At 40.3% G+C, this 15,890-nt stretch overlaps 1 protein-coding gene across 2 annotated transcripts in view; it reads left to right on the top strand.

Annotated features, from left to right (window-relative positions):
* Ell2 (elongation factor for RNA polymerase II 2) overlaps window positions 1–2,548 on the top strand; it is a 69,079-nt gene extending 66,531 nt beyond the window's left edge. For both annotated transcript variants that reach the window (XM_052159398.1, XM_052159399.1), the window contains 2 exons: window positions 776–820; window positions 905–2,548. In XM_052159398.1, coding sequence (XP_052015358.1) covers window positions 776–820; window positions 905–1,021 — 162 coding nt within the window. In that variant the 3' untranslated portion in view covers window positions 1,022–2,548. The remainder of the gene's footprint in view (window positions 1–775; window positions 821–904) is intronic.
* The last annotated feature ends 13,342 nt before the right edge of the window (window positions 2,549–15,890 follow it).

Raw genomic sequence — 15,890 nt, 5'->3', positions numbered from 1 at the left:
CCATCCTACCGGCCTTAGACCAAACCGTCTAGTAGACTAAGCTCTCTGATGCTTTAGGAAACAAAAGCCCTTGAAATAGTTCTTAAATACTGGAGCAAACATAAACAGGGGGGGGGGGGGCGGTAGGGGGTTGGAGGAATGTGTTCCGCTATAATATATAATGTTTTGTGAGGCATACAAAACAGAGCTAAGTACTGTTTACTGGATACTTACTACAATTGTAAGAGACATCATTATGTTACATTCTAGTAACTTAAACTATTCTGTTTTCTAGGTTCCTAGTTCATTAACATTAGAAGACTTAATAGTAAAAGTTACTGAATAATTAAAATATAATATTATGTCAAACTTTTAAGGATATTATCAAACTGACAATATTATTTTGTACTTTTGTTTCACTAATACAATGCTTCATGGAGAACTTTTTCATCAATCCAGAAAGCACTTAACATTCTTTTTACTGTCCTTTTGTAGGGCTTACGGGCCGTCTTGTAATGTAGATTGTCTTGCTGGACAGAGCTGCTAGCTTTCTGTCTGTCTGCACCATAGCTCCGGGTGGAGGTGGGGCGGTAGATCTGCAGAATATGTAGAATTGCTGAGTCAAGTTTGCATTTGCTATTTTAATAGCTGCTACCAAATTGCCCTCCATAAAAATGTCAAGTTAAATCCTCATCAGTTTTTCCTATACCTTCCGGGTGCTTGGTAAATATAGTACTAACTCTTCTTGTTAGATGTAGTACCAAACTCTTCTTATTTGTAATTTATAATTTTGCAGAATGTTCATGAAGAAGTCTTACAAGAATATCAGAAGATAAAGCAGGTGGGTATCAGCCCTTGCCTTTCTGGCCTGCAGTGAGAGGCAGGGTAGATTCTGTGACCTAATGCCTGTTTTCTTTGTCTGCAGTCCAGTCCCAATTACCATGAAGAAAAATACAGATGCGAGTATCTTCATAACAAGCTGGCTCACATCAAAAGACTAATAGGTGAATTTGACCAACAACAAGCAGAGTCATGGCACTAGAGCTCTGCTTGGACCAGAAGATGTGAATAAACTGAAGCGTATTTATTTAAAATTCCAGATGAGTTGCTCTAGATTCTAAAAGATGAAACTTTGCTTGTTGGAAGTTTCAGTATTAGTAAACTTGAGTTACTTTTTTTCTTCTCCATTTTACTTTGCTTCCCTGAATTTTGAAGCTGCTTTTTTTTTCTGGTCCTCTCCCAGACTCCCCACCCAAACTTGTTTGTTAATAGAAGCAGTTTTTTAGAGATTGGGGATCCAGTGTCTATACTTCAAATCAATTTTCCTCGATAACTTGTCTTTGTCATTAGAGATGTTTCTTTTTAGATATCGGGGATGAAAAGTCCACACTTAAAAGAACTGAGTGTGTTTAAAACAAGACTAAACAGTAATATGCAAGGTGAAAAGCTTTTGGATAAACATAAGCCTATTTTCTGACCTTTCTTAATGCAAACTCTTTGCCTTAAATGGTAGAATATTTAGACATTTGCACAGAGTACAAAAAAATCAACACATTGTTTTTGGAGGGTTGAAAAATAGAAAGTTGTGTGAGTGAATGTGTGTAGTTTTCTATACACATACGTATACATGCATGCATACATACATACATGCATGCATACATACATACATATGGGCTTTCTGGCTCTAGAGTGTTAAATCTGCCCTAAAAGTTAAACCCCCATTGCAATGGCTGCCTTAAGGTGTTTGCTAGTTGTGTACATCACGTGGTTAATCAGTAGCTACACTGCTTCCCAGTGATAACAGCCCCAGGAAGCACACTGTGGCCTACCAGCATCAGAACGTGTGTGTTCTGCTTGTATGTCTGCAGAGCTGCTGTGGATGTGAGCTGTGTGAAGGTTAAAAAGCTGCTACCCTCAGTAGGCCGGGCACTCAGGTTAAAGAGCTGATGAGTGTGCAGTAGCTCGTTGTTGTGTGTTTGGTTTTTGTTTGTTTCTGTCAAATTACTACTTCTATTGTGGAAGACAAAAACATTTCCATTGCAATAGTTTGTCAGCTTTATTAATGTTGGGCAAAAAAAATGATATGTTATGAAAATGAAACAGATCTTATAGTTTTGGGGCAAAATGACAAAAAATAAATGTGTAGGTAACCTATTTATATACTGCTATAAAGTATTTTTTGAAGAAAGATATGCAAAGAAGCTATTACCTACATCAGATGTATATTTAAATTTTTTTTTCATCCTGGATACCAGGAATATAAAAAAGAGTAGATATATTTAACTATAACATACTGTGATTCATCAAATAGCACAAACTTTCATTTCATGGAGTTTATCTGTTATCGTTGATTTAAACTATCACTTGTCTTATCATGTGGGAACATAAGTTATATGGTCAAAATATAAGGATTTTGAACTAAAGTTGATTCAGGTTGTCTTGTATCATCGTTTCAAAGTGCTGCCAGTTGAAAAGGGAAGCATTATGTTTACAAATCTGTTTTGAAATGTTTGCCAAAATTTTGGTAGTATCTTTAATAAAGATGTTTGTCTTCAGCATCCAAAAAAAAGTGAATAATTTTGTCGTGTATCACTGTAAACTAGAAAATGTTAGTATTGAGGTGGTGTGGCAGAATATGTTGATTAACTTTCTTGTGGAGTTTTTCTGAAATGTTAACTGGAAAGACTGAGTAATGGATCCAAAGCACAGAGGCAGCCAGCCCGGGAGACCAAGACTCCTCTGATGACGTAACTCTGGTCCACCTCTGTAGCACAGGCCTTTCGGAGCCTTCCATTTCAGCTTTGTGATCCCACATGCTCTTTTACCCCAGTGTTGCTACAGTCATTAGTAATTAAAAACTTATCTCAGACTTTGAGTTTAAGAAGAAAAGAAGCTTAGTTATGGCTAAATTGGTGCCTCACATTATCATAGTAGAATCTCTGACATAATTACTTCAGTAGTGCCCTCAGAAGTGTTGGCCTTTCAATAAGATTGTTGCTGTTCTTTGCTATGGGCAATGTTTCCCAAAAGTGCCGGTCTTCAATGGCTTGCTTGCATTACCCACACTACAATCTCTTGGAAGAGCCCAGGTACCCACATTTTCACAAGGTGCCTGCAGTGACATTTGCAAGCTAATGTATAATTGGCTTAGATGTAGCCCTTAATCTGGAAACTTAGAATGTATAGACTTCAGCTCTAGCAAATACCCAGTTTGAATTAGGCATGAGACCACTCCAGCTGAATCTACACTTGAGTTTCTAATCATTTTCTGTAGAATCAAGGTAGAAAAAAGTAAAGGCATCCCTTGAGCCCTGGCATTGAAAACCTGCCACCTCTAGCTCTGGTTAAGTTTATAAGGATCCTCAAAGATACATGGAGGGTGTACCAAAGGGGTCAATTTGTCCATCGGCAACCATCTTAAAGCTGTTACCTCCTCATTGGGTAGGGGTGGAAGTCTCATTACATAAGCCTTTAAGAATTCAATAAAAGCTAGCCACATAAATTGGGTAATTTGAATATCTGTGGAATGCAGATAATGTCTGTGGAATCATTGCTTTTCACAGAGAGTAAATCTATTTTGACTGACTGCAAACAGCAGGGCAGAGACTTCAAGGCGGAGCATTGGGGTTTATTGCATGCTAGACATATGCACACCTGCTCTTCTGGTTTTACTCTTCAGAGATTGCACTGGGAGGAGAGCAGTGGCTACAGGTGGCTCTGATACATTATGACTGCCTAATTCTCAATTTGGGAATCAGAGACATGTCATTTTCAACTTCTGCCTGCCTGATTCAACTGACCTACCAGGCTGGTTTTTCCTTCTGTGATTAGATCATTAGTACAACATGGGATTTTACAAGTAGAAAATAAGTACCCCCTTTTTAAGTCTCTGAAATTCAGGAGGAAGCTTCCTGAAGGTGAGCCCACATGACTAGCAGGCATGTTTGCGTTAGACAGCCTAGGGCTTCGCCTGTCCATCAGACTTGATGATTTCCCATTGGGTTTACAGCTGATCGTGGTGTTTTGTGCTCACCCTGCTCTGCCTCCTACTGTCACCTCCTGCTGTCCAGTACCAATGGTTCCTCCCAGTCCAAGGTGCCCACACCAAAGACACTGCAGCACTTAAGCCCCACTTCCTCCCTCGGCTGAGGCCTCATTCTTAAAGCCTTTGCTTAACCTTGCGTACTGACACGTGCTCTCTCGACTCTCTGTTCCTCCTTCATAGCACTTGTCACAATTATAATGGGATGCTAGTTCCAACCAATGGAGACTGTTTTGTTCAGTCCATGGTCTGAAGCCTTTGGCTTAGTACCTGGCACTATCGCTTTGTTGGAAGAATGAGCAAGGCAGACTCTTCACAAAGGTCATATTTAATCTTGAAAGGATTTGGATTAGTGCAGGAGTCCACGGTGTCATCAGATGGCTATGCCCTGTTGCTGTCTTCTCAAAGCCAGGGTGTAGGCATTGGTTACAGTGGCTGCCTGTAGCACTTTCCTTTTGCTGTGATTAACTGGACATCTCTTTCCAATATCAGCATTCATACCTCCAGATTCCTTTGGAATCTGAAAAGAAATTTGGGGGGGGGGGGTATTTTTACCATTGGTCACAACTTGGAACTTGCATATAGGTACTGACTTCATATCCTGAAATTTTTTTACGTATGTGTGTGTCTGTGTGTGTGTGTGTGTGTGTGTGTGTGTGTGTGTGTGTCAGTCAAAAGACAACTTGTAAGAGTCATTTCTCTGCATCATGTGGGTCCCAGACATCAAACTTTGGTCATCAGGCTTGGTGATTTGTACCTTTACCTGCTGAGCTAGCTAGCTGGTCCAGTATTATTTTTCTAAATCACTTTCTCTCATTCTCAAGGACATGGTGGAAGATAACAGTCTAAAATTGATAACGCCAGTTTTCCAGCATACTCACAACATTCTAGAGATGTTTCTTTAAATTAAACACGTACTTTTATTAACATTTTGTGCTCGCAAGTGGTGGACACTCTGAGGATAATCGAAGAACTCTAGTGTTTCTAGTGTAAGGGTAAAAATAGTGGAGCCCACCAATAACATTCACCACAAACTGCCTTCCTTTTGTAATTGACAGAGCTTACTGAGAGCACATGGCACAGCAAGATGAGGCCCAGGAAACCTACACACGCCCTAGGTAGGGCAGTAGACACCTGATTCGGAGGTGGGGTGGGGTGGGGTGTGATGAGGTACCAGGCAAGCACAGCATTAGCTACAGTGGTGCAGAGCATCATTACAGATAATAATCAAGTGAAGATAGTAATCAAGTGAAGAAAGTCCTCAGTTTCCCAACTGTGAGTGGAATAGTAATGACCTCAGGAGTTGTTAGAGAAATGTATAAGTAGAGATGTACCGGAACCTGGTAAATATATCTAAGGACTTGAGAATCACTCCTTTCCGTCTTTGATTTGTATGTGCAAAGCTTTACCGTAGTATCAATGAATAAGTCCATTGAGTTTATTCAGAGTTTGGCATGAAGGCAACTGAGCTCCTATGATAAGACTGACATACCATGTTTTAAAGATGCTGGTACTGATTTTCAAGTACCACATTAACTTAGCACCTTGGCTACCAGTAGCATACACATATATGGAATAAATGATGTGCATTTATTCCAAACTTGAGCTAAACTGAATAGTCTCCATTATTGTTATCTTAGATTATAAAGGATAGAGTTGTGGATGTTTTTTTTAATTTATTTAAAACCACACTTTATGCCTCTCCAACATATATATTAAATGACTATAACTAAAATGCTCTCATATACTTTATAATTTTTTTAAATCAATTTTTCAAGCCTGGAGAGATGGCTCAGCAAGCAATAATACTGTTCTTGCAGAGGATCCCAGGCCAGGAGGCTTACAACTACCTGAAACTCCAGTTCCAGGGGATCCAGTGCCTTTTCTGGCCTCTATAAGCACATATGTGGCACACAGCCTTATATATGGGTACTCACACATGCACATAAACCTTTTTTAAAAGTCACTTTTTCTCAGTGACTTGTCACATCTGATTCTCATTGTACTAATGGTCAAAAAGAATTCCCAAGTTTCAGAAAAAAGGACAGTTTAAAAATGCTGCTTTGTAATCCTAGGGCCTCGTAAGCACCCTCACTAGAGGGTCATTGAGAGGGTTGTTACACATAAGATACTGTAGGGAAAAGCTGCTGGGAAATGACTGCTTACAACGACACTCCTCCTCCCAAGGACAAAGTTCATTTAAATCAGACTTGCCTAAAGAGAATAGAGAGGGTCTCTAGGGGTCCTATGGCCACCTGGGCTATAGACTGCAGCTGAGAACAGCTGTAAGGGGACACTAGGGACTGCTGACATGCCATTCAACAACCACCCTCATCCTTCCCTCTCTCTGCTGTTAACAAGTCTCTATTGCTATAGGAGCCAATTATCACCACCCCACCTGCTCCTCCCTTCTCTTGCTTGATTTACTTGCTTGAATATCCCCTATCTTCCCTTCTGTTCATATGCATAGCTCAGCACTATCTGTCTTTGTCTAAAGATAAAGGCTCGCAGCTAGCAAGGCCTCCAGTTCAGAAACAGGAACCACAAAGCAACACACTACAGCCTGGGAAGCAGTCGAAATGCTTTATAATCCTACATCCTGGTATGAATCTTAATTCTGAAATTGCCAACAAATATTCCAGGGTAATTTGCTCAAGTCTGGACTTTCTGGCAATTTAGGATATCAGGATTTGTAATAGATTAAAGAAGGCTGTTGCACTGAACTTGACCAACTAAAGCAACATTGTATGTTCTCACATGACCCCCACCCCTGAAAGGTGCCTTCACCAATGAAGTTGTGCCAGGTCCCATAATTTCTCTAGAGCAGTTATTCATAGTCTTGTAAAATGGGTCTCTTTTCAGTGCCTTAGAAGTCCAGTCTTGTATAATAGCCAGAACTCTACAGTGTGTTTAAAGTAAGGGCCTCTTCTCTCCAGCTCCAGCTTGCTTTAGGGTAACAACCAAGGGCTTCTTGCCTTTCCCTTTCCTCTTACCATTCAGGTTACAGCAGATTGAAAGGGAAGGGGCTGGTGGGGACTATGGGGCAGGAGAGGTCTTGGATGGCACCTTTGAAATTGGCCTGGTTTCTTCCAGACACTGTCAAGCTCTTGGACTTGTCAGACCCTTTTGTGGCCTCTGCCTGCTGGCCAGGCCTCTCCTTTAGCCAGCTTTGGTGGTCTCTATTTTCTCCTCCCCCGACCCCTGCATCTTCCTCTCATGGGCTGTTTGGCTTTTTCAGACAGTAAGCTAGACACTAGGACCTCTCTTCAAATAGATCATATAAAGTAGAGGAATGGTATCTGGGTTCTCGCCCTTAGATGAGCATTGCGGCCCTCGTCCGTGGGGCAGCAGCTTCCCAGGTCCATACTTACTCTGACATACATCAAGCATGACTCACATACCTACCTTCAAAATCCTTCAACTAGCTTGAGGAGTCATCAGTCATTCAAAGAGGCCACTATGAAACTTTTGCATTAACCTTTGGCAAAGAAAAATATACCTCTGCTCCCTATATGAACCTATAGGAAGTCTAACATCAGCGACTCTTCACTATTACACCCACAAGAGGAGTCAGAGTATAAGGGGAGGGAGACTTTCTTCAATACACTCTGCAAAGTCTTCTTAACAGATAGTTCCGAGTCTGACTTCTGTCTCAGAGTTAGACAGAGGTAGATGCTATCAACTATCTTGGGACATCAACAAAAACTGTCAGGATGTCCTCTGTTAATCCTTGTTGCATAAGTTTTTAGTTCCATACCATACCATTCTGTGTTCAAGTATTCATGGCACTTCAGTGTTGTGCTTAGAAACAGGAAAACACCACTGAACAAGACAAGTGAGAATTATGCAAAATGATCCCAACTGGATCAAATGTGACACAGTATGTTCAGCTTGAGAATGATTAATAATCAGCATGGTAATGAGGGAACAAGTAACCCTCCAAAGGAAGCAGTGTGGAGAATCAGGAAGAAACAGACCACTTGGCAAAGCCATTAGTACTGTTAACCCAGTTCATTTCTCATTAGCAAAAGCCCTGACAGGCCTGCTGATTTTGCTATTGAGTTTGTTCCCCAATTGCTGCACTGCCTTAAAGCATTCATTTCTGAGGAGGTGAAGCCAGAGAGACATGAACACTTCACTCCTGAGCACTAGGCATTTTGGTTTCTGGCCTGATCAGAGGCATTTTGGAACTTGAGTTTCCCATCTAGTGGCCTTCTCGTGTTGCTACTTCTACAGAGGAAGTTTCCAAGGTTGACTGATACCATTTTAACAGGCTGGTGAACCTCAGACTGGACCAAGACTTGACATAGAAAGTTCTGCTCAGGGGAAGGCTGGTGACTTGGTTTCCCAGGATTAGTCATAATTAGTCTTACAGGAGGTGAGAGCCGGGTACATAATGAGCACACAAAGAGAACTGCCCAGATCTGCTGGTGCCTTGTCTAGGTAGGCACATCTGATGTTAGAGCACGCAGAAAAAGAGAACGCCTGTACTACTAAAATTGTCACCAGTTCTCTCTGCTGTCAGTGGTCAAGCCACCTGGGTGATGCAACTCTAACAATGCTGTTGGTGGGTGAGCAGGAAACAAGCAACCAGGTAAGAAGAAAATGCCAAAGGGCCAGAGAAGGCAGCAGATGGCAGGATTTATTTGCTACTTGACATTTCACAGACATCAATGGACTCTTGCTTTAAACCACCTTTAGTATGAGGTGGAATGTCCTACCAAGAAGAAATGAATGAAAAGGGTCATACTGGATAAGTGACACACAAGAATACAGGCCAGATACCAGTACTGGACCAGTCCCAACCAGCCAGCTTCTGGGGTTTGTCCTCTGATTCGTGTCTTCAGGAGGGCCCGCCCACCATATCTCCTCAATAGCCACTTACATTCATCTTCCATGTTTCGTTTTCACAAAGAGAACTGAAGTAAACCTTTTGCACAGAAGGTAAAAATTTGCACCACCCTGCCTGCACTGTGAGTCAGTTCTCAGTGCTTTGTCTCCTCCCAGAGGGTAAACACCATCTCTGGCTTGCACAGTATTTCACTTGAGGCTGGTCCTTGGGTCACTAGTCCTCTAGGACTTCTGCTAGTACAGTCTCTACTGCCACCATCCTCATTGTGCCCTGTGGAAATGAGTTGTCATCCGCCGTGGCCAGCTTTGCTTCCCACTTGTTGATGGGGCCACTTCTCCTAGCCTTTGTAGCATTGTGTGTGGAGCCCCTCTTAGCTGTGAGGAAGGGGCCTCTGCACTGCTGAGCCCTTGCCTTGACCTTTATGCATTCAGCTATAGTATAACTGACCCTCATGCTCAAAAAGTGGCATATCCTTAACACTCCACAACTGCAATCCATGATGTCTTTTCATTTTAGTAACTTGATAACTTGATAGCATTGGTTAACTATTGTAATCCCTTTTAGAGGATTAAAGATATATAGCTTTTATATAATTTTTCAAAAAGAAATGGAGATTTTCTGCATCTTTCAATTTCCTTTCTCTGAAAAGAAAAGGGGAAAGTTGAATCACTGAGAAACTTCAGGATGGCCAGTTGCACCATTTCCTGTCTTCTATGAGATCTGGTGTGGTGGTAATCTAAAATTTGCAATTTGGCTGTGCATGATGAAGATTACAAGGGTATTTCTGAAATTTCCCCTTTGTTCTCATTATGAGTGTTCACCACCAATGCCTAGTTACTTAAAAATATGTGGCTATACTTACATATTTAGCAAAATACCAAGCATCTATTATCCCATGCAGTAGCTGGAGATCAGGACTCTAGAAACAGTTTAGCAGGGTAGTTCTAGTTTAATATCCCTCAAAATGTTAGAATTGAGCCATCAGCTGAAGCTGCAGGTGTGTCAGGACTTGACCTGTGCAGAGAATCTGCTTTGCAGCCTCTGCCAGGGCTGTTGGCTGGATCCCCTCTTCCTCACAATGCCGAACTGTTCCTACGCTGAGAAAGTGTCCTTACGAAGGATGATGAACTGACAGAAGAGAGAGAGACGGACAGAACCCAGATGAAAGCCATCAGTTTATAACCAATACTTGAAGTGCAGACTGAGCTTATACAGCATTTCAGACACTGCTCTGCTGGGCCACAGCAGCCCTCGGCCATACTCTCTGTAGTTCTGGGATGACAACCCTATGCCTATGTGTTTTGTAAAAACTAAAACATAGAATTGAACTTTTATTTCTGAAGAGTTTTCCAAGAAAGTCTAGAACTGTGGACTGCATGCTATATAGCACTCTATAATGGGTCTAGTCAGCATCTTGCCTCTAATTGTCTGCCCCAGGCCAAAGCGGGAGAAAACATGACAAGTAATCAAGTTTGAGAAGTAGGATGGCTTGCCTCTAGGACTCCTGCCTTAGTGGAAACCATTCATCCATTAAAACATGACACATTTAACCTATGGCAACACTGACACTTAGAGAGACAGAGACAGACAGAGACAGAGAGACAGAAAGACAGAGAAAAGGAGGCCTATCTAATGAGGGCACAACCTGACAGCAGAGGCAGGCCAGGGCAGAAAGGTCAACTGTGGACAACAGGTCCTGACTATCAACCAGCAACTTGACCAGAATGGGAAGAGGGAACATGAGCTAACACAGAACTCTTATGTGACTTGACCTAGTTGTCTTCCTAACTCCCAGCCTTTGACTTTCTGGTGATCTAGAAGGAAATGAAAATATGGCCTTTGTCTTCTTTGGTCTGTTGATAAAAAGTACTCTGAGTTGGATCTGACCCAAAAACCTCCTTTCTGGATGTTCACAGTATGGGAAGCTGCTAAGGGAGGGAGGGAGTTAGTCCTCCCCAGCTGTGATATCTAGGTGCCACAGCAATGGCCAGCATGGCGATAGCCCTGAGAGGACAATAGCAGTAGCAGTTATATCTTGGAGGTCACCAACAGCTACTGATTGGATATAAGGCATGTTAAACACAACAGAAATCACTTATGGTGATGGAAACCTAACCGACTATCCAGGGCTGGTGAGATCATGAATCATAGAGAAGAACCTTTACTAAACTACTAATATAATTCCTAACTGCCTTCTGAATGCTTATCCTTAGACTCACACATGAGTCCAGGTTAACAAAAAGGTCGTCATTAAAAAAAAAAAAAGCAAGCCGGGCAGTGGTGGCGCGTGCCTTTAATCCCAGCACTTGGGAGGCAGAGTCAGGCAGATTTCTGAGTTCTAGGCCAGCCTGGTCTATAGAGTAAGTTCCAGGACAGCCAGGACTACACAGAGAAACCATGTCTCGAAAAAACCAAATCCAAAAAACAAACAAACAAAAAACAACCAAAAACAAAACAAAACAAAAAAACCTTCTTTCTATATACTTCCTCTACTTTACCAGAAATGTTTTCAATGTAAATCCTTGATTTTTATCACAAATGTTTCTAATTCCACCTTCAATTAATTTAGAGTTTTTATATCTACCATTTTATATGTAAAATTTTCCACGAAATAGTCAATTTTAACGTGTTTGTCTATATATTTCTTGAATTTTACCAGAAATATTTTCCATGTAAATCTTCAATTTTATCTGAAAATGTTTATAATGGCACCTTCAACTTAGAATTATCTTTATCCTATCATTTTACCTATATAATTTCCATGATAATCTTTAATTTTAACATGTTTTTCTATATATTTCTTCAATTTTATCGGAAATATTTTCCAAGTAAATCTTCAAGTTTATCAGAAAATGTTTGTAATTCCACTTTCAATCAATTTAGGAATACTTTTATGCCTACCATTATTATATCTATATAAAATTTTCCATGATAATCTTCGATTGTAACATGTTTTTCTACATATTTCTACAATTTTATCAGAAATATTTTCCATGTAAATCTTCAATTCTATCATGTTCCTATTACATATTTCAATTCATGTTCCTATTCCATATTTCAATTAATTTAGCAATGTTTTACATGTCTACCACTTTACTCTTTAATTTTCCATGAAAAAAATTGTCAATTTTAATGTTTATCTGAAATATTTTCCATCTAAATCTTTAATTTTATCATAAAGTGTTTTTACTTCCCCTTTCAATAAATAAATAATAGAAGTAAAAAAAAAAAAAAACTTCACCTTGCAGCAGACAAAAAACATTTCAAAAATCACAACTGTTTGACTGCAAAAAGAAACTGATCCTGGCGACAACCAGTCCCAGTTGATACATCCACAACACAACCCCACGCCTAAGGCTCACAAAACATCACAGAAGAGTAATGGAGGATTGTAAGAGCCACAGGACCAGCAAGTCTGCTTTTAGGTTGTCTCTCCTAGAAATGACAAGGAAGCTACATCCACAAATAATATGAATGCCTAAATAGATCTGAACAATAACACTAAGACACACACTAACATGGGAGGAGGACATCTCATGGGGCGGCACCTCTAAACCAAAGACTACAGACAACTAAGAGAGAGAACACGTCAGCCCAGGATGAGTCCCTTAATACTAAATAGTTAACCCTGAAATCAGAAGCATATGCAATACTAAACAGACTTAAGCAGGTTGGATTTTTAGACTTATGCAAATGTGTATGTGCCAATAAAGAAAAAGAGGTCATGAATTTGAACGGAATCAAGCCAAGGAATATGGGGAAATAGAGAGAATTCTTCCTCTGATTGGTAATTATGTGATTATAAGTTTATAAATTTTTTAAATTCCAAAACAAAAGCAATTTGGATAAGGAAAAAGAACAGCCAACACGATCTTTTAAGAACTGGGAGGAAGCCAGGCGGTGGTGGCGCAGGCCTATAATCCCAGCACTTGGGAGGCAGAGGCAGGCAGATTTCTGAGTTCAAGGCCAGCCTGATCTACAGAGTGAGTTCCAGGACAGCCAGGGCTACACAGAGAAACCCTGTCTCAAAAAAAAAAAAAAAAAAGAATTGGGAGGCTAGGACACATGCTCCACTATGTTCGTAGCAACCTTATTTATAATAGCCAGAAACTGGAAGGAACCCAGATGTTCTTCAACAGAGGAATGGATACGGAAACTATGTTATATTTAGACAATGGAATACTACTCAGCTATTAAAAACAATGAATTCATGAAATTCTTAGGCAATAGAATTTGGAACTAGAAAGTGTCATCCTGAGTGAGGTAACCTAATCACAAAAGAACACACATGGTATGTACTCGTTGATAAATGAATGTTAGCCCAAAAGCTCAAAATAAGTTATAATTCACAGACCACAGGAAGCTCAAGAAGAAGGAGGACTGAAGTGGGGGGTGGGAGGGGAGCTTTGGTTCCTCTGAGAAAGGGAACAAAATACAAGAGCAATAACGGAGACAACGTGTAGAGCAGAGACTGAAGAAAAGGCCACCCAGAGACTTCCCTACCTGGGGATTCATCCTATAAACAGTCAACAAACCCCAACACTATTATGGACAACAAGAAATACAACAAAAGGAGAATGTCATGGTTGTCTCTAGAGGGGCCCTGTCAGAGCCTTACACTTACAGAGGCAGATGCTAGCAGCCAACCATTGAACTGGGTATGGGGTCCCCAATGAAGAAGTTGGAGGGCAGTCCGGAGGAGCTAAAGGGATTTACAGCCCCATGGGAAGAACAAAGATGTCGGCCACCCAGATACCTCAGGACTCCCAGGGACTAAACCATCAACCAAGGGGTACACATGGTTCCAACCAAAAATGTGGCAGAGGAATGCCTTGTTGGGCATCAGTGGGAGGAGAGGTCCTTGGTCCTGTGAAGGCCCAATAGATGCCCCAGCATGGGGAAATTGGGGGGGGGGAGAGTGGGAGTGGGTCAGGTGGAGGAGCATATACTTGGAGGCAGGGGGTGGGGGAGGGGTTGGGGGTTTTCAGGAGTTGGGGAGAAAACCAGGTGGGGGGGCAGACTGGGAACGGTTTTAGCATTTGAAATGTAAATGAAGATTACATTCAATAAAAAAAAGTGGGGGAGAAAAAAAAAGAATTGGGAGGCTAGGAGTGTGATGGTGCATGCCTTTAATCCAGTAACTTGAAAGACAGAAGCAGGTATATCTTTTTGAGTTCGAGGCCAGCCTGCTATGCATAGTGACTTCCAGGCTATCCAGAGCTACATGGAGAGAGCTTATTTCAAACAAACAAACAAACAAAAGAATTAGAACAAATAGGAGATGAAAGGAAATACATTCTGCAAAATTCCCAAACAGTGGACATAGTAAAAGTAGAAATTCCCCATCCCAACTGGCTGTAGAAGTAACTACAAGAGTACACATATTCATGGTTTTTTTCTGCTCTTCAAATATCAAATGTCAGTTTTTACTTAACAACATTGCCTGAACTGTTCATCTTTCATGACCTCGTCCATTCGTATTAACAGCTGCATGTTTTTTCATTATTTTATTTTAAATATTAAATTATATTTAAAATATCAAATAACAATATTTAATATTAAATTTACTCACCACTGAGACTTAGATTATTTACTCCTAATTGTGAAAATCTGGAATTTGCAACACTATCCAGACGATTCTCTCTAAGTGTTTCACATTTAATAGCTGAGCCCTTCACAGTCTGCCCTACTTCACCTCGTAAAATCTCCTAAAACCCTAAAATTATGAAAGTTTAACAAATGTTCAGAAATGTGTTCCAAATTTTTTTTTAAAAAATGTAATTTTCTATTGTTAATTTCTAGATACAAGAAATTAAGCTTGTTTTTTGAAATTGGCATCTTCCACGGGGAGTTATAAATCAAGAGGAAGAAACGGAGGCTGCTTCACTTGCCTACCCAGGCCTTGGGTCTCTGACCTGTGCTATAGGGCTTGTCCATGTCACTTGGTGTTTATAGGTCTGTGGTTTACTTTAATGCACTGGCTTCTTTAACCAAGACTCTGGCTGTGTTTGCTTTGCCCTGTGTTTAACAGGACCCAAAGTTCTGCCCTGCCTCCCTTGCCCAAGACTGTATTTTAAATCACTGCTTACCAAAGTTTTATTCCTTGCTTCCCCCCTTTGCTACTTAACTAGTTCTTTGGAAAACAAAACAAAACAAGATCAGCGTGCTCTTTTTTCCCTTATAAGAAGCTTGCTTTTTCTGCAGAGCTGTTCATAAAGTTTCATATTGTTTCTATGGGTCAGAGCTTAGTGTGTGCTTCCCTATTGATCTCCTCAGCCGAGGGTTGGCCATCTGAAACCTCTTGTGTGCACAGCTGTATCATACCCAACTTCACCGTCTATTTGTTTATACTTTTGGCTTTTTTTTTCCTGTTCCCTATATCCTGTACTCTATTTCAAAGACAGCCATTATCCCTGGTTGGCAGGTGGCTGTCATCTTTTTCCTTAATTTCATTTATTTGCTTCCATGCTTAAACGCTGTTTATTCTCCATAGTCTGAGCCCCACCCAACAATGGGTGCATTTCCACAGTATCTGCTCTAATGCGGTTTTCATCACTCTGACATTTCGTTATCTTTCATTTCTTTCAGCACTCTTTTATTTACTTTTCTCTATTGCATAAAATAAAAAGTTATATATATGATGTATTTATATATATATAATGTATATGGTTTATATATACAAGTCCTATAGATAGTAGATAGATAGATAGATAGATAGATAGATAGATAGATAGATAGATAGATAGACAGATAGATAGTAGAGAACAAATAAAAAAGACAGTGTACAAACCCAGATGTTCTAGCATTTTCATTCAAAACTATTTTTTAATTCTGGTAAGAAAAGGTAATAATCACTACAGAGGTGAACAGAGCCACATCCTGTGGTTGAATCCTTGGTCTGGTAGAAAACAAAATATTATACATTTTTACATATTTGTTCTTTGTAGTCTCTATAGTTTTTTTTTTTTTTTTTAAAGAAACTCTGGTTTTCTGGAACAGTCTTTCTTTCCTAAGAGT

This window comes from Apodemus sylvaticus, chromosome 16 (genome assembly GCF_947179515.1).
Source record: "Apodemus sylvaticus chromosome 16, mApoSyl1.1, whole genome shotgun sequence".
NCBI lineage: Eukaryota > Metazoa > Chordata > Mammalia > Rodentia > Muridae > Apodemus > Apodemus sylvaticus.
Note: the sequence above shows the minus strand (reverse complement) of the source record. Positions and strands in the feature narration are given on the sequence as shown.